Source organism: Danio rerio, chromosome 3 (genome assembly GCF_052040795.2).
Source record: "Danio rerio strain M-AB ecotype USA chromosome 3, GRCz13ab, whole genome shotgun sequence".
In the NCBI taxonomy this organism is placed as follows: domain Eukaryota; kingdom Metazoa; phylum Chordata; class Actinopteri; order Cypriniformes; family Danionidae; genus Danio; species Danio rerio.
Genome location: NC_141023.1, coordinates 65985001 through 66010000, shown reverse-complemented (window position 1 = coordinate 66010000; position 25000 = coordinate 65985001). Strand labels below are relative to the sequence as shown.

The 25000-nt window shown below is 40.1% G+C and overlaps 1 protein-coding gene across 16 annotated transcripts in view; it reads left to right on the top strand.

Annotated features, from left to right (window-relative positions):
- The first annotated feature begins 3742 nt into the window (after positions 1–3742).
- The window catches only part of si:ch73-366l1.5, a 49958-nt gene continuing 28700 nt past the window's right edge, over positions 3743–25000 (top strand). For 15 of the 16 annotated variants that reach the window (XR_015479350.1, XR_015479351.1, XR_015479343.1 and 12 more), the window contains exons 1-2: positions 3752–4062; positions 7382–7480. Coding sequence is in view for 5 of the 16 variants with exons in the window: in XM_087241818.1 (XP_087097944.1) it covers positions 3835–4062; positions 7382–7480 (327 nt within the window). In the remaining 11 variants the exon portion in view is untranslated. 16 annotated transcript variants of the gene reach the window in all.

Sequence of the window (25000 nt, the reverse complement as noted above, 5' to 3'; positions counted from 1 at the left end):
CAACAACACTACATGCTGCTATAAAGGCGGTGTTAGCGTTAGCCATTATGCTTTTTAGGCTATAATAATTTTTAGATTTGCCTTCATTAACTGTGTTTGTGTTATTGTTGTCGTTATAGATGCGGTTTTAATACCAAGGTGATTCCACAGTGTTTTACGTTTTTTGGAATGTAATACAAATGCGCCAGTAGTTGCATCGGTAACTCAAGCATAATATAAACCGAGAACAATTGATCAGATATTTGTTTTGCGACTCCTTTTATAGGCTCCTGTCCTAGAAGGCGGGCTTTATTCGCCATGTAGCGATCGCTGATTGGCTGCTGTACTAGAAGGCGGGCTTTATTCGCCATGTAGCGATCGCTGATTGGCTGCTGTACTAGAAGGCGGGCTTTATTCGCCATGTAGCGATCGCTGATTGGCTGCTGTACTAGAAGGCGGGCTTTATTCGCCATGTAGCGATCGCTGATAGGCTCCTGTCCAAGAAGGCAAGCTTTATTCGCCATGTAGCAATCGCTGATTGGCTCCTGTCCAAGAAGGCGAGCTTTTTTTCACCATATAGTGATCGCTGATTGGCTCCTGTATTAGAAGGCGGGGCTTAATTCGCCATAAATCTATTGCTGATTGGCTCCTGTACTAGAAGGCTGGCTTTATTTGCCATATAGCGATTGCTGATTGGCTCCTGTATTAGAAGGCGGGGCTTTATTCACCATATAGCGATCGCTGATTGGCTCCTGTACTAGAAGGCTGGCTTTATTTGCCATATAGCGATTGCTGATTGGCTCCTGTATTAGAAGGCGGGGCTTCATTCGCTATATAGCGATTGCTGATTGGCTCCTGTCCTAGAAGGTGGGCTTTATCCACCATATAGCGATTGCTGATTGGCTCCTGTCCTAGAAGGCGGGCTTTATCCACCATTTAGCGATCGCTGATTGGCTGCTGTCCTAGAAGGCGGGCTTTATTCACCATGTAGCAATCGCTGATTGGCTCCTGTACTAGAAGGCGGGCTTTATTTGCCATATAACGTTTGCTGATTGGCTCCTTCCTAGAAGGCGGGCTTTAATTGCCAAATAGCGATTGCTGATTGGCTCCTGTATTAGAAGGCGGGGCTTCATTCACCATATAGCGATCGCTGATTGGCTCCTGTACTAGAAGGCGGGCTTTATTCACCATATAGCGATCGCTGATTGGCCCCTGTCCTAAAAGGCGGGCATTATTTGCCATATAGCTATCGCTGATTGGCTCCTGTATTAGAAGGCGGGGCTTCGTTCGCCATATTGACAGTTACACTTTTCCCTATTCAAAAGTATACGACTGACATGTCTAGTGTATTCTATAGTTTTTTTTACGCACCTTTAAAATACAGTAACACACCGCATAACTGTCTTACAGTAAAATACAGTTAATATTACAGTAACATACTGGGTAATTTACATAAATCGTTATCAGTGTAAATAAACGAATCAAACTGACATCACCACAGTTCTGCATGGCAGTACAGGAAATGAGAATTAAATCGAAGACATTTTCCCCTATTTGTGTCACCTCCACACTCATCAAGCCAAAGCTAGACCCATGTGTGATGTTATGAACCACTGTGACGGATGTTATTGGCCTTATAATGGCCATAATCCCTCAATGTGTGTCATCGTGGTTATTTATGACATGATAAATTCAAAGGGAGTGACGCACGGAGAACCGCTGGAAAATCCACACTCTTTTCTCCCTGAGGTGAAATATTTTTTCAAGAGAATAAGAATCTTTCATGTAGTTTAAATTGGAAATGAAAAATACGGTGCTCCGCATAAATGAGCACACCACACTCTGAAAAATGAATATTTTGCTGAGTTTCTTAGTGAATATAGCGCATATATTTTAGTGCAAAACAGATTTATTAAACAGATAAATTTATTAAAATGATGTTTTAGTCACTAAACATCTTTAGAAATATAAAAATTACACATTTAAGATCATGTGAAATATTGAAATATAAAATACAAAATGCAAGCCAGGCTCATTTTGATTACACACCCCTGTATACATTTATGAAGAGCACCAAATACGCCCCAGGAGCTATGTTTTTTGCAGTTTTTGTTTTCGAGAATCCACTAGCATGGAGCAACCCTCCCGTTTTTCTTAGGATTCTCCCGTATTTTACAGTTCTATCCCGCTATCATCCCGTAAAGGTATTTTCCTGTTTTTCTCCTGTATTTTCAATCTTTCTATGAAGGGTGGCAATAAACAGAGCCGATCCTCCCTATACGCAACCCATGCTGCCGAACCACCAGGGGGCGCCTTTTGCTCTTAAATGTGAGTCTCTTCTGTGCTTTCGTTTTATTTAGGCATGAAAACACTTTGAAATAAATATAAATTGGAAAGGATTCCCTTCCTTTCCAATACAATCCTCAAGTCCATATAGCGGTGCGTGACTGTCAGATGCGCTCCATGGTGATATGGATTCTGTTCACACGATTTGAAGCTAACCAAAAGTGAACAACAGACATACACATAATTATACTAATAATTTCTAAACTCGTCGATCTTGGGGGGGGGGGGGGGGGGGGGGGTTCTTTTAAATACACTTTTTGTCTAAAATGAGCATAAAAAGTTAAGAAAGCATGCTTTCATTATAGATGTGTGTGTGCATTTTTAAAGTGACGCCTCTGTTATTTAATGTAATCAAACTAAAAATCTAATCATAAACATTCATTTAATCAGCTCTTTAATCAGAATGTTTAAATTAAACAGAGAAGAAAAGGTTAATGTGACTTTTTTTGGGGGGTTGGGGGGGGGGTATGCCTTATTTTCATATCCCAATGTTGACAGGTATGCACCAGGGACTGCTGTGTATGCTTTTTCAGATCTCAAATTTCTCTCGCGAGTGCCATTCACGCCTGCTGTTCTCAAATAAATCCATCAGAGGCCGCTGTCAACTGACTGACTGACTGACCGACCGACCGATCCCCCTTCCCTAAACCCAACCGATAGGGCTTTCAAAAGCAATCCAGAAAAAGACAAGCCCTCATGGCTGCCTGATTTTTACCACATTTTCAGATCTTACCACGTTCTCACCTTATTATTTACTAGTTTATTTAATTTTTTGGTGAATCACTCAGTTCCCCTATAGCACCCGGAGGAAACCCACACCAACACGGGAGGAACATACAAACTCCACAGAGCAATACCAACTGACCCAGCTGGGACTCGAACCAGCAACCTCCTTGCTGTGAGGCCACAGTGCTAACCACAGAGCCACTGTGCCGCCTAGACAGATCAGTAGAATACATTATATTTAAAAGCATAAGCATCATCGTCACATTCAAACCTGAAATAATTTTGACAAACTATAATTTTTAAGTGTGAATTTGAGTAGCATCAAGATTATTATAGTTTTGCATGTTTAAAATTTGTTTCTATATCAATATTTCTATTTAATTTGCTTTAAATTTCAGTTTAGTTTTAGTTGGTTTCATTAATTTGTATAAAAACATTATTATTGACCAGTAGTTTTAGTTTTTCGTTTACTACAATAACCTTGCACATTCGGAAAGCTCGTTTTTTCTAGTTCTAGTGCACTTCAATGTGCTGTCTATGTAGGGTGCTGAGTAAATATTAGCACACGGCCATCTGGAGCGCGTCTCTAGCACATGGACTTGATCTCTCTCTCTCTCTCTCTCTCTCTCTCTCTCTCTCTCTCTCTCTCTCTCTCTCTCTCTCTCTCTCTCTCTCTCTCTAACGGGACAAGCTCTAGCCTAATCCGCTTCCTACAGGCGTCCAGATAACCAAGACAATACACACTCGCATTTAACACCTCCAAAACAACAGCAGCAGGCAACCATGATCATAGACGTCCCCGTTATTCTGTCCGCACTTTTCTTCACTGTCATCGCCATAATAATCGCATCGACGCTCCTGGCGAAGAAACCTGCGCCGAAGAAAGAGCCGAAGGAGAAGAGAGACGAGCGGCTGACTGAGCTCCAGCAGCCCGCAGAGGAGCAGCATGTCCCGGCTACAGCTCTGAGGAGGGAAGACCCCTGTCATGCGGAACTCATCTCACCTGTGCAGGTAAAACGCCGCTCACACGAGCATTGCGATGTTTTATGTGTACTGGTGAGGGGTAGTTTACTCAAAAATGATAATCCGTCATTATTTAGGCCACTCACTTGATGATATTTTTGTTGGGTTGAACAACACGAAAGCAGATATTTTGAAGAATGTTGGAAACTGTTTACCATTGACTTCCAATTGAGGTAGTTGGTTTTATATTCGCACAATCGGACTTTCTTCTTTCTTCTTGGGATATTTAGTGTATTCTGACGTATAGTATCCTCTGATTAGCTATTTCAGAGGCCACCGCAAGTCAAACTATACAACACATTTAAAATTAAAATATGTTTAAACGACACTCGCCGGCCACTTTATTAGGTACACCTTACTAGTACCGACTTGGGCCCTTTTTTGCCTTCAGAACTGCCTTAATCCTTCGTGGTGTGGATTCAACAAGCTACTGCAAATATTCCTCAGAGATTTTGCTCCATATTGACATGATAGCATCACGCAGTTGCTGCACATCCATGATGCCAATCTCCCGTTCCACCACATCCCAAAGGTGCTCTATTGGATTGAACTCTGGTGACTGTGGAGGCCATTTGAGTACAGTGAACTCATTGTCATGTTTAAGAAACCAGTCTTAGATGATTCACGCTTTATGACATGGTGCGTTATCCTGCTGGAAGTAGCCATCAGAAGATGAGTACACTGTGGTCATAAAGGGATGGACATGGTCAGCAACAATACTCGGGTAGGCTGTGGTGTTGACACGATGCTCAATTGGTACTAATGAGCCCAAAGTGTGCCAAGAAATTATCCACAACACCATTACACCACCACCACCAGCCTGAACCGCTGATACAAGGATATAGATCAGCAGTTTCTGAAATACTCTGACCAGCCTGTCTGGCACCAACAACCATGCCACGTTCAAAGTCACTTAAATCCCTTTTCCTCTCCATTCTGATGCTCGGTTTGAACTGCAGCAGATCGTCTTAACCATGTCTACATGCCCAAATGCATTGAGTTGCTGCCATGTGATTGGCTGATTAGAAATTCACGTTAACGAGCAGTTGGAGAGGTGTACCTAATAAAGTGGCCGGTGAGTGTATATGTAGAAACAAACAGCTATTTTACAAGAAAAGTGTCCTGTGAGCACTTATGATGTTCATCGGTGCTCTTGAAGTGTTCTTTTCAGAGCGTTGAATGACTTTTTCACGCACTGATTGATTGGCATGATCATGCATTCACAATAATATGAGTCGTTATAAGGGTGGTCAAATGCGTATGTATACTGTCTATTATTTTAAACATTTATATTATTATTTAAGATACAGATCAGAGAAAACTAGATCTCACTATTTAGAGGACTGACCCCGTCTACATGTCGTTTGGACGTCCTTCAGGGGGGATCAAGCTTTAATTGGGGGGGTCAATCCCTGGATGTATACTGATCAAAAAAGTATGTGCATTTAAAAGCAAATTATTAGTCTGGGACATTTTTAAATGTCATATATACAGTGTGTATATATATAATAATAATAATAATAAAAATGTAAACGGTCAATATTGTACATACTCACCGGCCACTTTATTAGGTACACCTGTCTAACTGCTTGTTGACACAAATTTGCCTTAAAAACTGTACTCAAATGGCCTCCACAGTCACCAGAGCTCAATCCAATAGAGCACCTTTGGGATGTGGTGGAAAAGGAGATTGGCATCATGGATGTGCAGCAACTGCGTGATGCTATCATGTCAATATGGAGCAAAATCTCTGAGCAATATTTCCAGTAGCTTGTTGAATCTACGCCACGAAGGATTAAGGCAGTTCTGAAGGCAAAAGGAGGTCCAACCTGGTACTAGCAAGGTGTACCTAATAAAGTGGCCGGGGAGTGTGGATTATTCCAGCCGAATTAAAAGAAATAAGACATTCTCAGTGGACGAATGTAATAGGAAATACTGTATTCCTGCACCTGTTAAACGTCACGTCAGCAAATTAAAATTTCACACGAGGGCTGATCATTTTGTCATGTCATCATTGTGCGCTAGCAAAATAAACAGACACAATTTCACACAGATCCATTCATTCATTCATTTTCCTTCGGCTTAGTCCCTTTATTTATCAGGGGTCGCCACAGTTAAATGAACCGCCAACTAATCCAGAATATTTTTTAAGTAGCAGATGCTCTTCCAGCTGCCACCCAGTAATGGAAAACATCCATACACACTCATACACACACTCACTCATACACTACAGGCAATTTAGTTTATCAATTCCCCTATAGCGCATGTGTTTGCACTGTGTGGGAATACGAGGAGAACATGCAAACTCCACACAGAAATGACAACTGACCCAGCCAAGGCTCGAACAAGCAACCTTCTTGCTGTAAGGCTACAGTGCTTACCACTGAGCCAGCATGTCGGCCTTCACAGATCTTCAATCTTTATATGAAAGGACTTTTACTATACTGTAACTTTAATCCTCTCACTCCACTGTAATCTCTCAGTAGATAAGTTACATGACAAAACATACTGTAGTAAATAGTGTTTATGAGCATTGGAAAGTCTATGGCAGGGTACTGGAGAGGAGGATCCGGGCTGATGGTTGAATCTAGGATCCAGGAGGAACAATGCGGTTTTCGTTCCACAGGGTTGGACGAGCATCCGCTGCGTAAAAAATTGCTGGATAAGTTGGCGGTTCATTCCGCTGTGGCGACCCCGGATTAATAAAGGGACTTAAGCCGACATTAAAATGAATGGCTTTACTGTGGTATGGTTCAAAAACACTGCAGTATTCACTGTGAATAACTTGATCTTGGCCTGGACTGAACGTTTCTGTTGCTCGGCCTATTTTAAACATCACACTGGTGGACGTGATGTTGTTCAGCAGTGTTTTGTGACCTTTCCCGCGAGCGCACGTTTTGGTCTTGACTTAGAAATTGTCCGCCGCAGCAGAAACCAGAGCTCCTGTGCGCCTATGTATGGCTTCAAACGTATATCTGCTATATTTAAAAGTGTATATTGTGTGACAGGCTTCTGCTGAGAGTGTGTGTGTGTGTGTATGTTTGTGAATGTACATGACAGGATCTCAGAGCTTCAATCGTCAACACTGATGAAAATATTTAGTGTTGTTATCACAGCGTTGGCCTAGATCACCTGATTAAACCTGCCATATATACTGCATTGATCCAATATCTTAAATTGATCCCTGTTATCTGCGTAGTACTTGTGTGGTAGAGCTCAAAATGACTCCAGAATTGGTTGTACATGCTCATTTATTGGTGTGTGTGTGTGTGTGTGTTTCTGAGCTGTGTTCTGTTTGCTCAAACAGGCTGAGGAGCCGGTGTCTGCAGTCGCGCCTGTGATTGAGGATGTGGGAGTTTTGGAGGATCAACCTGAGAGCATCGCAGTGCAACACACACCTGTGCAGGTAAGAGATGGGATGTGATGTAGCAGTGCGATCAGAAAGCCTAAATAGTGTCCACATGTGAAATTATGCTGCATGATACTGGAAAAACATGCGGGATTGTTGTTGAGTATTGCTATAACGATATAACATTTCCCGCTAACCTAAAATTCATGATATACTGAAGAATGCTGGATAAAACCAAGTCGGTATCGCTGCAGCCCGGAGACCCCCAAGTGGGAGGGATTACACCGCATGTAGCTTGGGTGGCCTATAAGTGGGCGGGACTTAAACCACAAGTAGGTTGGGTTTAAGTGGTGTATGGTGGAGAGTAGACATTAACAAAACACATTAGGTTACTGTGAGGTTGGGTTTAGGTCAGGCTGGAAAATGACCAGCTAAATCCAGCTAAAACCAGCTTGACCAGCCTGGTCTAAGGTGGACATAGCTGGTATTGGCTGGGCTCCCAGCCTGGCTAGGCTGGTCAAGCTGGTTTTAGCTGGTCATCTCCCAGCCTGACCAGCTAAGACCAGGCTGGAAATGGCTGGAAACCAGCCTGGAAGTGGCCAAAACCCTTCTAAAACCAGCCTGGTCAACCAGCTAAAACCAGCCAACCAGCCTAGGCTGGTTTAAGCTGGATTTTTCAGCAGGGAAACGACAACAACGACATTATTAAGGTGAAAGCTTTAAAACACAATTAAAGCAGTAACGTTAAATAAGCTCCTGAACCGACTACACACAGAAACCCGTTTTCAGAGTAAATCATTGTAATTTATGTACACTATGGTGATTTTTTTTTTTCAGGAGTATAAGCAAACTACCCTATTGGAAAATCCAGCTTAAACCAGCCTAGGCTGGTTTTAGCTGGTTGACCAGGCTGGTTTTAAGTCAAGTCAAGTCAAGTTTTATTTGTCACATACATAGTTATACAAAGTATGACCAGCAGTGAAATGTAGGTCAGGTCCGCTCCAGAGATAGTGCAAGTATAGATAAACAAAAAATTACATATTAAGGAAAGAGAAGAAAAAAAAAAGCGTGCAAAAAAAAAAGATGTGCAAAAAATTATACAAGGTAATAAGAATAGCAGCAATATGATGTACTTATGAATATGACTACTACAATGATAAATACGAAAAAATCACGTAATGTGTAACACCGGGGGTCTGTTCTTCGTACGTGGATTACTCAGTTAGCTGGATTTGGATATTGACGATTTGACACGATCCAGGATCGTTTCGTTCTTCAAAGCTGTTCCTAGAGTTGTTGTCATGGCAACAGATCTGCTAGGTCAAACCTGATCGGGAGCAGGTTCAAGTCATATAAACAGGATTAGATCGGCTCAGTTCAAGCAAAGATAATACAGAAAGTATGTACCGAGTTCTGATATTTTCTTACAGTAAAAGTTATATACACTTGGGAAAATAGTAGTTTTTAACTATATATATAAAGTTATAGTCATTAATAAAATAAATAAAGTTTTACATATTAATAAAACTTATGCAATCTGCACCCTCGAAATGAAAGTACAAAGACTGCCACCTGGTGGTGCAAAGAGAAAACTTCTTGATATGAACTTTTTAGATCGCTTTAGTACAAATTGTGTATAATAGAAATGCGCAATATGTGACTTTTTTTAAAAGCAATAATACATTTATGCAGTCATAAACATGTTTTGACAGTTAATATGCCAGTGATGCTTCACAAAAGTTGCAGACGCCTTTACCAATATCAAAATGCTTTTGGAAACAACCAGTTATTCTTTACACCGATTAAAAAACTGTACTATAATAAAGAAAATCTTTTCTAAATGTAGAACTAAATACATTGATATGCATTGAAATACATGATGAATACTCTTGACACATGAAAGTGTAAAGCCTGCAGCTCACAACAAATGTCAAGTTCTTGCGTGTCATATTAAACAAGCCGTTTGCTGCTAATTTGATGTAATTTTGCTCACATGGATAATTGAATATTAATCAGATGATGTCATTACGCTGCTGTGCCGTCAGCCAATCGTTGCATTGCTGATCATGATTTCGAGGATCAATAGATCTGTCCTTAACAACACACGCAGCGATCTCAGATCAGTTCATCCAGACATTCTAATCTGATTCGCGAACTCGTTTGAAGAACCAAATAAGCGAGAGATCAGTTATCAAGATTAAAAGATCCAGGATCTGCCAAATCATCTTAGATCATTTAAGCGAGGTACGAAGAACGGACCCCGGGTTAGAATTTAGTAGCCTAATGGCCTGGGGAAAGAAACTCCTCCTAAGTCTCTCAGTTTTTGCCATCAAGCTACGAAATCGTTTTCTAGATGGAAGCAAAGTGAATAGATAATTGTCAGGATGGTTTAAGTCCTTACAGATTTTAACAGCTCTGTTCTTACAGCGTTTAATATAGATGTCCTGTAAGGAGGGGAAAGCAGACCCTGAGATGCGCTCAGCTAAACGCACAACTCTTTGAAGTGCTTTGCGGTCTTGGTTTGAGCTGTTTCCATACCACACTGAGATACCTCAGCCATTTCCAGCCTGGTCCTAGCTGGTCAGGCTGGAAAATGACCAGCTAAAACCAGCTTGACCAGCCTGGACATAGCTGGTTTTGGCTGGTCATCTCCCAGCCTGACCAGCTAAAACCAGACTGGAAATGGCTGGAAACCAGCCTGGAAATGGCCAAAACCCCTCTAAAACCAGCCTGGTCAACCAGCTAAAACCAGCCAAAAAAAAAGCTGTTTTTTTAGTAGGGTGGCTACTGTACAAACCACTTTTGTCCAATTACTTTCCTTATTATGACAGAACTTCAATTTTCACCCTTTAAAGCAGACCCCACATTGTGGAAAATATCCGTAAGTGCGCAGTTTTTCTGTATTTTTTGATTCATGTTTTTATTTTGCCCAGTTTATTTCTGCTTTTGAATTGCATTATGGGATTTTGATCTTTCTTCCAACAACTTTTAACATTGAAAAGTGTGAAAAAGTGACTTTTATTGTGATTTGTAATAGTTTGCAGTGCTATATTGTCTGTGTTGGTGTCGTATATTACGCTACAAACACCTTATAATAAACTGCAGCACATTTCCTGCTATTTCACACACTTATTTCTCTAGATATAGTACATTATATTATTTCAAACAACTAAAAACATCACTAAAAGTCACTTTGTTAAACTGTAGAGTTGATTATTTAACATTAAAAGTGGACAGAGCAGAGATCAACATCCCATAATGCACTTCACCACTGTAAATAAACAGAAAACTCAATTAAAAGCACAGATGTTTTGCTCAGTGCATAACTCCACAGTGGACCACATTAGCTCTTCTTTTTATTTGTAACATCGCTGGATGCAAAGCATGATATAAAATTCAAATGAAGTAAAACAGAAGTGCTTTCTGTGTGCAAACTGCCCGTGATCTAGCGCACTGAAAACAGAGCCAGCGTGTCTGTGATGCTGTAAATGCTGTGAACGGCCACACATGAGAAGCATTAGCGCTGGTCGGACCCTCGGGGATCCATTACACAGCTTCCTTATGTAACTCTGATACAGCCTGCCTTACTATAATGGGGAAATCCCGGCCAGAATGCGTCCCGTCTCCCTCAGGCAGACTGCAGTTTTGGGCTAACTGCAGCGTATGATGGCAGATGTGTGTTAGAAAGTTACAAAATGCAAACTTATTGAACCTCTAAGCTCAAAAAGTGTTTGCAAAGTTGATGGTAGAAAATGCACTGAAAAAAAAAAGCTTTTCTTATTTAAGATTTTTGTCGTCTTTCTAGACCAACACTCAGAAAATGAGTTCTGTTTACTACACCGCAGAACTTGCAGTGTTATTTTAATTCTAAAAGAGTTCCGAAATGAGTGAACACACACTCGCTGGCCACTTTAATAGGTACACCTGTCCAACTGCTCGTTAACGCAAATTTCTAATCAGCCAATCACATGGCAGCAACTCAATGCATTTAGGCATGTAGACATGGTTAAGTCGATCTGCTTAAAGCGAGCATCAGTATGGGGAAGAAAGGGGATTTAAGTGACTGAATGTGGCATGGTTGTTGGTGCCATGGTCTGAATATTTCAGAAACTGCTGATCTATTGGGATTTTCACGCACAACCATCTCTAGGGTTTACAGAGAGCGGTCTGAATAAAGAGGAAATATCCAGCGAGCGGCAGTTCTGTGGGCGCAAATGCCTTGCTGATGCCAGAGGTCAGAGGAGAATGGCCAGACTGGTTCCAGCTAAAAGAAAGCCCATTAGTAGCAAGTATTGTTACTAATGAGTAGTATTGTTGCTCACCATGTCCATCCCTTTATGAGCACAGTGTCTCCATCTTCTGATGACTGCTTCCAGCAGGATAACACACCATGTCATAAAGCTCAATCATCTCAGACTGGTTTCTTGAACATGACGATGAGTTCACTGTACTCAAATGGCCTCCACAGTCACCAGATCTCAATCCAATAGAGCAGCTTAGGGTTGTGGTGGAAGTGTCTTGAAAAATATCTAGTCTATTAGTATGTGCTGTCATCATGGCAAAGAGAAAATAAATCAGTTATTAGAAATAGGTTATTAAAGCTATAATCAGAAACTCCGCTCTCCATTAAACAGAAATAAACAGAGGGGCTAATAATTCTTCCACTGTGTATATATAAATATTGTATAAACTCTGGATAGCTGTTTTTTAATGCTATCCTTGTGTCTTTTAAGTGTGAAGCAGTTTGAGAATTAAGTTGTAAACTTTTTTTGGACATTAAAGCATGTAAACCTGTTCAAATACACCGATTAAACTAAATAACAACCATTTAACATTGCATCAAATGAGCTTTTTAACAAATGTATGAGCAGTGCTGGGAATAAAAGCTGGAACATAATAGATCGCTCTTCAGCAGTGTTTGGGGGTTTTATCAGTGAATGTCTCTCATGCAGAAGCTTGAACATTTATTGATTGTAAATTAGACATTTATTGAGGCTGTAAAGCAGATTTGCATGAGCTGGTTCCTTGTACCTGATGAATGAGAGCCTAACTAAACACACTACAAAAACACTTTTCCTATTAAGAGTTTAGACTTGTTTTTAGTCCAAATATCCAACAACGTTTAAATCAAGAAGCGTTTTCTCGACAAGTACAACATACTGTATAGTTTTCTGAATGATGAGTCTCAACGAGTTTCTGCTTAAAACAGCTAAAAAATATGCACTACCATCGTAGCAGAAGGAAAATAAATAAGTAATTAAAAGTATTGTTTAGAAATGTTGAAAATATCCTTCTTTCTGTCAAACAGACACTGGGGAAACATTTGATAAAGTTTAGCATGTCATGGTTTTAAAGGTAAAATTAAGCCAAAAATGAAAATGTTCGCACCAAGTGTGCCGCAAGCCTGCGTTTGAGTGAAGGTTTCGGCCGTTAGATCGCCCCCTGGGGGCTGGCTGCAGTACAAGTCATAAAGCCCGCCTCCTCCGTGTTAATGAAGGAGACTTGAGCCCAAATAAAAAAAAATATTACACTTGCAATAAAATGTCCCGAAAGATAGTTCTGGTCGATTAAGGCACTGGTTATTGTGCTGAAATAGGTGCAGATCTTCATTTTTGTAAACAGTTTGTTTTTAGCAGTAATTTAATGCTGGGCGTGTCATCGTGATTGACAGCTGTGATTGACAGTTTCTCAAAGCGCGGCGTCTGAGCTTCGGCAGGAGACTGAAGTAGACTGAAATGTTATTATTCGATTTCTGTGTTATTTTACCATGACAAAATGAGTTCAGCAGTAAACTATAGTTTCTGACATACATGATCCTGGTGGAACACTGTTTATTCGCTAAGTTCAGGGCTTTTTTCGGGCTTTATTAGTTTGCTGATACACGCCTAGCCACCCAGATAGCAAAACACAGTTCCGGCTAGATTCTCGCCTGCCGGAGACTTCTCTCTTAGAGCTCAGACTGACTAATGTTACCTCTGCTGGACCTACTCCGGATGCCTGGACTCACTACCCAATTCCAGCCCGAGTCAATCGAGCCAGATGCGGCGGCCGAGCGAGCAGGCGCTGCCGCATGCGAGCCGGAATCAGCCCGCGACGCCGCGAGTAAGTTATGCGCTGCGGCCTGGAGCTGGCGCGATTGAATATATAAAACCCTCATATTTGTTAACGTTATTACATCCATTTGTGTTGATATGACAGCAAACGCATGCTGAGAAGTTCGGGGGGCGTAGTTGATTTTACATAAAGCGTTTGATTGGAAGCTCGACTCTGCTCATTTTCGCGGCTCCTCCTCTGGCTCCATCAGACAGTCCTTCTGCGCATGTCTGGCTCCAATTTCAGCAGTCTTTTGCGACAGTTTGTGCCCGTCAAGCAGGCGTTTTGCCCTCAAGGCGTTCAATGGGAAAAAGGGCTGTCGCGTCGTCCATATTTTTTACAGTCATTGGTTCGCACCCTTAAGTGATTTTTTTTAAACCTTTATGAGTTTTTTTTTTTTTTTTTTTGAAGAATGTTGGAAACTGGTAGCCATTGACTTCTACACTGCAAAAACTGCTTTTCTTACTTGTTTCTAGTCCAAATATCTTAAAATTCCTAAATCAAGAAGCATTTTCTAGACAAGAAAAACATGTAGTCTTGTTTTCAGAATTAATATGCCAAAATTAGGTGAGTTTTTCCTTAAAACAAGCAAAATAATCTGCCAATGGGGTCAGCAAAATAATCTTACGGCAAAAGAAAAAACAAGATTAATTTGCTTACCCCATTGGCAGATTATTTTGCTTGTTTTAAGGAAAAACTCACCTAATTTTGGCATATTATTTTTCAAAACAAGACAATATGTTTTGCTTGTCTAGAAAATGCTTCTTGATATAAGAAATTTTAGATATTTAGACTAGAAACAAGACAAAAAATCTAAGCAAGAAAAGCATTTTTTGCAGTGTATGGTAGGGGCGGAAGAGTTTTTTCCCCCCAACATTCTTCAAAATATCTTCTTTTGTGTTGAATCTCAAACAGGCTTGAAACAAATGGAGGATGATTAAATTCTGACAGAATTTAAATATTAGGGGTGAACTATCGCTTTAACAGACCCACACGCTGTAAAATTGAGTTTTTGTCGTGTTTCTAGTCTGAATATCGACAAATTCTTAAATCAAGAAGCATTTTCTAGACAAATACAAAATATTGTCTTGTTTTTGAGTCAAAATTAAGAGAGTTTTTCCTTGAACATGCGAAATAATCAAGTTTTTGCTTTGAAATAAGAATATCTTGCTTGCTTCATTGGCAGATTTAGCTTGTTTTAAGGAAAAACTCACTTTATTTTTACTCATTATTTCTAAAAACGACTATTATGGTCGCCCACTGAAGCTAAGGTCAGCACCTGGATGGGAGACCACATGGGAAAGCTAGGTTGCTGCCGGAAGTGGTGTTAGTGAGGCCAGCAGGGGGTGCACACCCTGCGGTCTTTGTGGGTCCTAATGCCCCAGTATAGCAATGGGGACTCTATACTGCTCAGTGAGCGCCGTCTTTCGGATGAGACGATAAACCGAGGTCCCGACTCTCTGTGGTCGTTAAAAATCCCAGGATGTCCTTTGAAAAAGAGTAGGGGTTTAACCCTGGCATCCTGGCCAAATCTGCCCACTGGCCTCTGTCCATCTTACCCATCTCCATATCATAACTGGCTTCATCACTCTGTCTGCTCTCCACCAATCAGCTGGTGTGTGGTGTGCGGTCTGGCCCAATATGGCTGCCGTCATGTCACCCAGGTGGATGCTGCACACTGGTGGTGGATGAGGAGATTCCCCCCAATGTGTAAAGCACTTTGAGTGCCCAGAAAAGCGCTATATAAGTGTAAGGAATTATTATAATTATTATTATTATTTTACTTGTCTTGTAAATGCTTCTTGATTTTAAGATTTTTTTAAAATATTTAGATTATAAATAAGTCGGTTTTCTTGAATTTAACACACATTATTAATGTAAACTGAGTACTTTGATGGTTGTGCACCTCCGCTGCATCTACATTTTGCATGTTTTGCGCCGTTGATAAGCAGGTTCAGCTGTGTTTGGCTGGAGGTGAAACTGAAGTCGATCTCTGGGGACGGGATTCAGACGTATGTGTTGATTAGTTTCTGGGGACGAAATAAACAATTGGATTGTGCTTGTTGTGGCGGCACGGTGGCTAAGTGGTTAGCATTGTGGCCTCACAGCAAGAAGGTCGCTTGGTCGAGTCTTGACTGGGCCAGTTGGCATTCTGTGTGGAGTTTGCATGTTCTCCCTGTGTTGGCGTGGGTTTCCTCCGGATGCTCTGGTTTCCCCCAGGCGCTGTAGGTGAATTGAATAGACTAAATTGTCCGTAGTGTGTGTGTATGTATGTGTATGTGTGTTTGTGTGTGTGTGTGTGAATGAGTATGTATGGGTGTTTCCCAGGCCAGTACTGGGTTGCAGCTCCAGAATAATCCACTGTTATACAATGACTTGCCTAATTACCCTAACTTTACCCTAATTACCCTAGTAAAGCCTTTAAATGTCACTTTAAGAAGTGTCTTAAAGAATATCTAGTCTAATATTATTTACTGTCATCATGACAAAGATAGAATAAATCAGTTATTAGAGATGAGTTATTAAAACTGTTAGGATTAGAAATGTGTAAGTGCTTAGTGTTTGTTCTTCTTCTTGTTGAACTTGACTGTGTTTCTCACATCTGGATGAAGAATGCAGTTCCACGTTGACTTTAAACCCAGTAACCCGTGTGGTCCCTCGTGACCTTTGACTCCGTGACCTTTAAGACATGTTGACATGGCATCATTCCTTTTTTGGCACTTTTACACCTCCCTCGTTCCCTGAAGACACGAGCAAGCTTCTGGAAGCAAGAGCTCCGATTTCACCATTCTTTGCACTTGACTGCAGGTTTAGCGTGTGTAAGCAATCGCCGGCTCATTTGAATGGAGCAGGACGCGCTGCATAGATAGTGAGAATTAAGCACATGAATCATCATCGCTGTGTGCATCATAAGCCTGGTGTATTTTGCATGAACATACTTTGTAATCAGACGTTTTGGACCAGTTTTCAGAAGACTGCAGATATAAAAAAGACTTGCAGTTTGGACTTCCCAGTTGGATCTTTTAACGGTCTCATGGCAGAATTGTGAATTTGAAATTCAGTATTTGCTATTAAAAGAGGCGTTCATTCTGGTTTTCTGATCTGTGTATTTGAGAGTGGTCAACTCTGGTGTGTTGATAACCAAGATAAATGGAACAGTCATTAGAACATGATAAATAAGGCAATAAATGTAAAAAGATAAATGACACAAGATAAATCAAACTATAAATGGAACAATCATTAGAACTTGCTATAAATGTAAAAAGATAAATGAAACGAGATCAATCAAACTATAAATGGAACCAAAAATGGAACGAGATAAATCAAACTATAGATGGAACCAAAAATGGAACGAGATAAACTATAAATGGAACAATCATTAGAACTTGATAAATAGGGCTATAAATGTAAAAAGATAAATGAAACAAGATAAATCAAACTATAAATGGAACAATCATTAGAACTTGATAAATAAGGCTATAAATGTAAAAAGATAAATGAAACGAGATAAATCAAACTATAAATGGAACAATCATTAGAACTTGATAAATAAGGCTATAAATGTAAAAAGATAAATGAAACGAGATAAATTAAACTATAAATGGAACAATCATTAGAACTTGATAAATAAGGCTATAAATGTAAAAAGATAAATGAAACGAGATAAATCAAACTATAAATGGAACAATCATTAGAACTTGATAAATAAGGCTATAAATGTAAAAAGATAAATGAAACGAGATAAATCAAACTATAAATGGAACAATCATTAGAACTTGATAAATAAGGCTATAAATGTAAAAAGATAAATGAAACGAGATAAATCAAACTATAAATGGAACAATCATTAGAACTTGATAAATAAGGCTATAAATGTAAAAAGATAAATGAAACGAGATAAATTAAACTATAAATGGAACAATCATTAGAACTTGATAAATAAGGCTATAAATGTAAAAAGATAAATGAAACGAGATAAATTAAACTATAAATGGAACAATCATTAGAACTTGATAAATAAGGCTATAAATGTAAAAAGATAAATGAAACGAGATCAATCAAACTATAAATGGAACAAAAAATGGAACGAGATAAATCAAACTATAAATGGAACAATCATTAGAACTTGCTAAATAAGGCTATAAATGTAAAAAGATAAATGAAACGAGATAAATTAAACTATAAATGGAACAATCATTAGAACTTGATAAATAAGGCTATAAATGTAAAAAGATAAATGAAACGAGATAAATTAAACTATAAATGGAACAATCATTAGAACTTGCTAAATAAGGCTATAAATGTAAAAAGATAAATGAAACGAGATAAATTAAACTATAAATGGAACAATCATTAGAACTTGATAAATAAGGCTATAAATGTAAAAAGATAAATGAAACGAGATAAATCAAACTATAAATGGAACCAAAAATGGAACGAGATAAATCAAACTATAAATGGAACAATCATTAGAACTTGATAAATAAGGCTATAAATGTAAAAAGATAAATGAAACGAGATAAATTAAACTATAAATGGAACAATCATTAGAACTTGCTAAATAAGGCTATAAATGTAAAAAGATAAATGAAACGAGATAAATTAAACTATAAATGGAACAATCATTAGAACTTGATAAATAAGGCTATAAATGTAAAAAGATAAATGAAACGAGATCAATCAAACTATAAATGGAACAATCATTAGAACTTGATAAATAAGGCTATAAATGTAAAAAGATAAATGAAACGAGATCAATCAAACTATAAATGGAACAATCATTAGAACTTGATAAATAAGGCTATAAATGTAAAAAGATATATGAAACTAGATAAATCAAACTATAAATGGAACAATCATTAGAACTTGCTATAAATGTAAAAAGATAAATGAAACGAGATCAATCAAACTATAAATGGAACAAAAAATGAAACGAGATAAATCAAACTATAAATGGAACAATCATTAGAACTTGCTATAAATGTAAAAAGATATACATTTTAATAGCAGTTAAATAATAGATAGGAATTATAAAATATATATATATATATATATATATATATATATATATATATATATATATATATATATATATATATGTATATGTATATGTATATATGTGTGTGTGTGTGTGTGTGTGTATGTATATATATATATATATATATATATATATATATATATATATATATATATATATATATATATATATATTAAAAAAAAACAATATTCATTCTTGGCGGGGGTGTGGGGGAATTGTATTCACTCGTCCCCAGTCCCCACCGATGTCAAACGCAAACCTACGCCCTTGAAATGCACTACAGAATGTTACGTTTACACACATCCACAAATGACATGTAAATGCATCAACTTTTCACAGCGAAATACTCACTACTCTCTATTCCTGAGTACTTTTGAAAGGTCTTACTCATACTTTGAGTAATAATTACCACAGATCATTTCACTCGCACTACATTTTTAGTCATGTAATGGTACTTGAGCACTCTTTCCGTCACTGGTGAGATGGCAGAACATCCGCATTCAGGTACATTGGGCGTGGACATAGATGCTTGAAATAGCGGGCAGATTTTCTGCTAATACGGCTAATGACTTTCTTGGAACGAGAGTTTGACCGGTTAAATTGAATTTAACCGAAGGAATAGTTTTGCTGAGGTGTGTCCTAAATCACACACACCAGGGCCTGCTCTGGGTTTTTGGTTTATCCCTCTGCCCAGTTCCTGTTTTGGCTTTTCCCCCACAATTCCAGCTTTGTCCAGAGTGTTTTACCTTCCTTACATGGCAATGTGTGGAAAGACATACCAATCTGCTCTAAAGTACCGCCAACAAGCACTCAATACACCGTTAACAACAGTCAGAGGGGATTTCTGCGCTCATAACATGTGAATGAGGGTCTGAACTAGAGGGTTTCTTTAAAAGCACAGACGTCAGTGTTGTAGAAGCAGACTATGAGCATCTGAAACAGGGCTGGAGATCATTCCTCAGCACTTTGTTTCTGTCTCCAGGCCAGTCTGAGCACTGAGGAATCTGCCGTCCGCCTGCTGATTGGACAGACTTTCCCTCTGACTTTGCTGGTTTGGAATTTCAGCCTGTTGCTTTTAGCGTCCTTTTTCAGTGGTATATGCAAATGGTGCCGTGATTGATTGATTTGTCTTCTGGCTGTGGTTTTAGCTGATGCTGATGTGCCTCTTAAAGGGACAGTTCACCCAAAGCTGAACATTCTGTCATGGTTTACTCGTTTTTCTTGTCACAAACCCGAGAGAAAACAAATCTGGAACTGATCTGTTCATGTGCAAGGTTAAATTGAGCAGATCATCTACAGAACGAGCTGCATTCACTAGAGGTGAAGAAGGCTATATTTATGTGGACAATGATAATTTTTTACAGTTTAATCCTTTAATTTTTTATAGATAAAGGTCTCGTGATGTAGTTTGAAATGTACAATTCTGTTCGATGTATGACGTAATCTCACAATAGAGATTTTGGGACGCAAGTAGCTCCTCCCCTTTTTAAAAAACAGCCAATAGCATTTTGATTTGATTACAGCTTTGCTAAATGAGAAGCTTGTCATGAGAGGCGGGGTACGTCAGATACCAGAGAGCGTTTGATTGGCCAGAAGATTTGATATGAGGTGACGTCAAAAAACAAAACAAAAAAAAAATCGTTGATCAATTTAGGCGGAAGTGACAAACTGCAAGCTTTGGATGTTTATATATCCTCTAAATGTGAATTTGGGGGCACACTAGCTTGTAGAGGTATTTTTAGGGCTATCATATTGAAACTAACATCCAAAAGACTTTATTTTAATTTCACTGAGACTTTAAAGATACACTTACCGGCCACTTTATTAGGTACACCTTACTAGTACTGGGATGGACCCCCTTTTGCCTTCAGAACTGCCTTAATCCTTCATGGTGTAGATTCAACAAGGTGCTGGAAATATTTCTCAGAGATTTTGCTCCATATTGAACTTAATCATCACACAGTTGCTGCAGATTTATCGGCTGCACATCCATGATGCCAATCCACCACATCCCAAAGCTGCTCTATTGGATTGAGCTCTGGTGACTGTGGAGGCCATTTGAGTACAGTGAACTCATTGTCATGTTCAAGAAACCAGTCTGAGATGATTAACGCTTTATGACATGGTGCGTTATCCTGCTGGAAGTAGCCATCAGAAGATGGAGACATCAGATATGCTTTTCTGCTCTTCTGCAGACCGTTCTCTGTAAACCCTAGAGATGGTTGTGCGTGAAAATCCCAGCAGTTTCTGAAATACTCAGACCAGTCAGTCTGACACCAACAACCATGCCACATTCAAAGTCTCTTAAATCCTCTTTCTTCCCCATTCTGATGCTCAGTTTGAACTGCAGCAGATCGTCTTGACCATGTCTACATGCCTAAATGCATTGAGCTGCTGCCATCCCTACTGATAAAACCTAGGCTAGGCTGGTTGGCTGGTTTTAGCTGGTCGACCAGGCTGGTTTTAAAGGTTTTAGAGGGATGGAAAATGACCTGCTAAATCCAGCTAAAACCAGCTTGACCAGCCTGGTTTAAGCTGGACATAGCTGGTCATCTCCCAGCCTGACCAGCTAAGACCAGGCTGGAAATGGCTGGAAACCAGCCTTGAAATGGCCTAAACCTCTCTAAAACCAGCCTGGTCGACCAGCTAAAACCAGCCAACCAGCCTAGGCTGGTTTAAGCTGGATTTTTCAGCAATGTGATTGGCTGATTAGAAATTTGCGCTAACAAGCAGTCGGACAGGTGTACCTAATAAAGTGGCCGGTGAGTGGATTTCTGTGCTTCTGCGCATCCCTCTATGTGTAATAAGCAAAGTGTACACGTGTTTTAGACCCACCTATCAATAATAAACTCTTTAAAAAACAAATGACCTTTGACTTTAGAGCTTAAAGTTGGTCACTGGCGCAGCCTATTTCAGTTCCCTAAAATAACACAACAACAATGCCCCTTAACACACCTCCTTTCCGCACCAGCACACCCATGGGCGAATGTATTTGCCATTTAAATATTTTTATATGACGATTAATCCTGAACTTTCTTCTTTCTTCATACCTCTTAAAAGCCTTACCCCCCCTGCTAAAAAATCCAGCTTAAACCAGCCTAGGCTGGTTTGCTGGTTTTAGCTGGTCGACCAGGCTGGTTTTGGAGGGGTTTTGGCCACTTCCAGGCTGGTTTCCAGCCATTTCCAGCCTGGTCTTAGCTGGTCAGGCTGGAAAATGACCAGCTAAATCCAACAAAAACCAGCTTGACCAGCCTGGTTTAAGCTGGACATAGCTGGTTTTGGCTGGGCTCCCAGCCTGCTAGGCTGGTCAAGCTGGTTTTAGCTGGTCATCTCCCAGCCTAACCAGCTAAGACCAGGCTGGAAATGGCTGGAAACCAGCCTGGAAGTGGCCAAAACCCCTCTAAAACCAGCCTGGTTGACCAGCTAAAACCAGCCAACCAGCCTAGGCTGGTTTAAGCTGGATTTTTCAGCAGGGCCTAACATTTGTTTGTACCTTTTAAAGCTCTTTCATAATTTAAACAGGACTTTAATAAGAAGACAAATCTACAAAATATGAATCAAGCATAGTCTAAACTAGAAATGTTCTTGAATGAAGAAAGTGAGACCATTTGATAAGCATTATTTAAATGATTAAACATCCGCAGATGTAGTTTTCCCAGTTTCCTTTGATGAATAATGAATTATAGACTACTGCCACCTGCTGGTGTGGAGAGTTAGCCTTTTACCTTAGCGTTGATATTGTTTTTAAGCACACTCTTTGTCATTTATTTATTGTATGCAGTATTTAACATGCAGTACTAGTCAATAAGGAGGCTCACCAGGTTTTAACAGCATTTATGTTTCCCATTTATCGCTCTTTCAGCCACAAGTGGTGATATCTCTCACCTAAACAATGGCGCAGTACAGCCTGCTAGTTATGCTACGCTAGGAGACACCGACTGTACATGACGACGATGGGCCCTTATAAAACAATGGGCTTTTTGTAGGATTCCCAAGCAGAGCTCTGAGGGGTTTGTGAATTTATTCAGCACAAACTCTTTCCATAAACCAGTCAAACAATCAGAGCTTATTCCAGTCCACATGCTTTGGCCCACTGCCTCCAATAAGATGTTAAACTATTCAGAGTCACCCAAGTCAGTCTTTATCATTTCATGCTGCTAATATGGAAATAGGAATTGAGAAACATGCAAATAAGCTCATTATGTAAATAAAGGACATTTAAAGTGGGAGTTATTATTATTTTTTAAAGAATATGCCAACAATTTTGCTCATGCGCAGCTTGAAAGTGTTTAATATATTTCTGACATACATTTCTATTTCATAAAGGAATAGTTCATCCAAAAATGAAAATTACCTTATTATTTACTCAATTAACCCATTTGTATTACTGTGTTATGTGAGATGAACACAGTCTGAGTAGTTTTAAATGTTATCCTGGCTATCATTGTGCTGTATAATAGTGTTGAATACAACAGTGACTTTTATTTTGAAGCTTCCAAAAGCTCAAATTTGTTGTGAAATCTAATTTTCTTTGGTTATTTAAAGAGTTTGTTCGTGATATTTGGGTCTAATACACGTGTGAATATTACTGCTTACACACACATGGATGCGCAGCAGCACACAAATATTTCTATATATGAAAAATTCAAGGATTCAAATATAAAACATCATTATTGCCTAACTATAAAAAGCACTACCTCGTTTACCCGAGTCAATCTTTATCATTTTTATGCTGCTAACATGGAAATAGGAATTGAGAAACATGTAAATAAGGTCATTATATGAATAAATTATATTTAAATTGGGAGTTTTTATTATTTATTTTTATTGTAAATGATGTATCTGTGCACTTTATTTGCCCTCAGCAATTAGGTCGGGTCTATCAGCCATTCAGGGTGGGGCTATCTGTCATTTAGGGTGTGGCTATCAGCCATTCAGGGTGGGGCTATCTGTCATTTAGGGTGTGGCTATCACTCATTCAGGGTGGGGCTATCTGTCATTTAGGGTGTGGCTATCAGCCATTCAGGGTGGGGCTATCTGTCATTTGGGGTGTGGCTATCAGCCATTCAGGGTGGGGCTATCTGTCATTTAGGGTGTGGCTATCACTCATTCAGGGTGGGGCTATCTGTCATTTAGGGTGTAGCTATCACTCATTCAGGGTGGGGCTATCTGTCATTTAGGGTGTGGCTATCACTCATTCAGGGTGGGGCTATCTGTCATTTAGGGTGTGGCTATCACCCATTCAGGGTGGAGCTATCTGTCATTTAGGGTGTGGCTATCACACATTCAGGGTGGGGCTATCTGTCATTTAGGGTGTGGCTATCACCCATTCAGGGTGGGGCTATCACCCATTCAGGGTGGGGCTATCACCCATTCAGGGTGGGGCTATCTGTCATTTAGGGTGTGGCTATCACCCATTCAGGGTGGGGCTATCACCCATTCAGGGTGGGGCTATCACCCATTCAGGGTGGGGCTATCTGTCATTCAGGGTGTGGCTATCACCCATTCAGGGTGGGGCTATCACCCATTCAGGGTGGGGCTATCTGTCATTTAGGGTGTAGCTATCACTCATTCAGGGTGGGGCTATCTGTCATTTAGGGTGTGGCTATCACTCATTCAGGGTGGGGCTATCTGTCATTTAGGGTGTGGCTATCACCCATTCAGGGTGGAGCTATCTGTCATTTAGGGTGTGGCTATCACTCATTCAGGGTGGGGCTATCTGTCATTTAGGGTGTGGCTATCACCCATTCAGGGTGGAGCTATCTGTCATTTAGGGTGTGGCTATCACACATTCAGGGTGGGGCTATCTGTCATTTAGGGTGTGGCTATCACTCATTCAGGGTGGGGCTATCACCCATTCAGGGTGGGGCTATCTGTCATTTAGGGTGTGGCTATCACCCATTCAGGGTGGGGCTATCTGTCATTCAGGGTGTGGCTATCACCCATTCAGGGTGGGGCTATCACCCATTCAGGGTGGGGCTATCACCCATTCAGGGTGGGGCTATCTGTCATTTAGGGTGTGGCTATCACTCATTCAGGGTGAGGCTATCTGTCATTTAGGGTGTGGCTATCAGCCATTCAGGGTGGGGCTATCTGTCATTTAGGGTGTGGCTATCACTCATTCAGGGTGGGGCTATCTGTCATTCAGGGTGTGGCTATCACCCATTCAGGGTGGGGCTATCTGTCATTTAGGGTGTGGCTATCACCCATTCAGGGTGGGGCTATCACCCATTCAGGGTGGGGCTATCTGTCATTTAGGGTGTGGCTATCACCCATTCAGGGTGGGGCTATCACCCATTCAGGGTGGGGCTATCTGTCATTTAGGGTGTGGCTATCACACATTCAGGGTGGGGCTATCTGTCATTTAGGGTGTGGCTATCACTCATTCAGGGTGGGGCTATCACCCATTCAGGGTGGGGCTATCACCCATTCAGGGTGGGGCTATC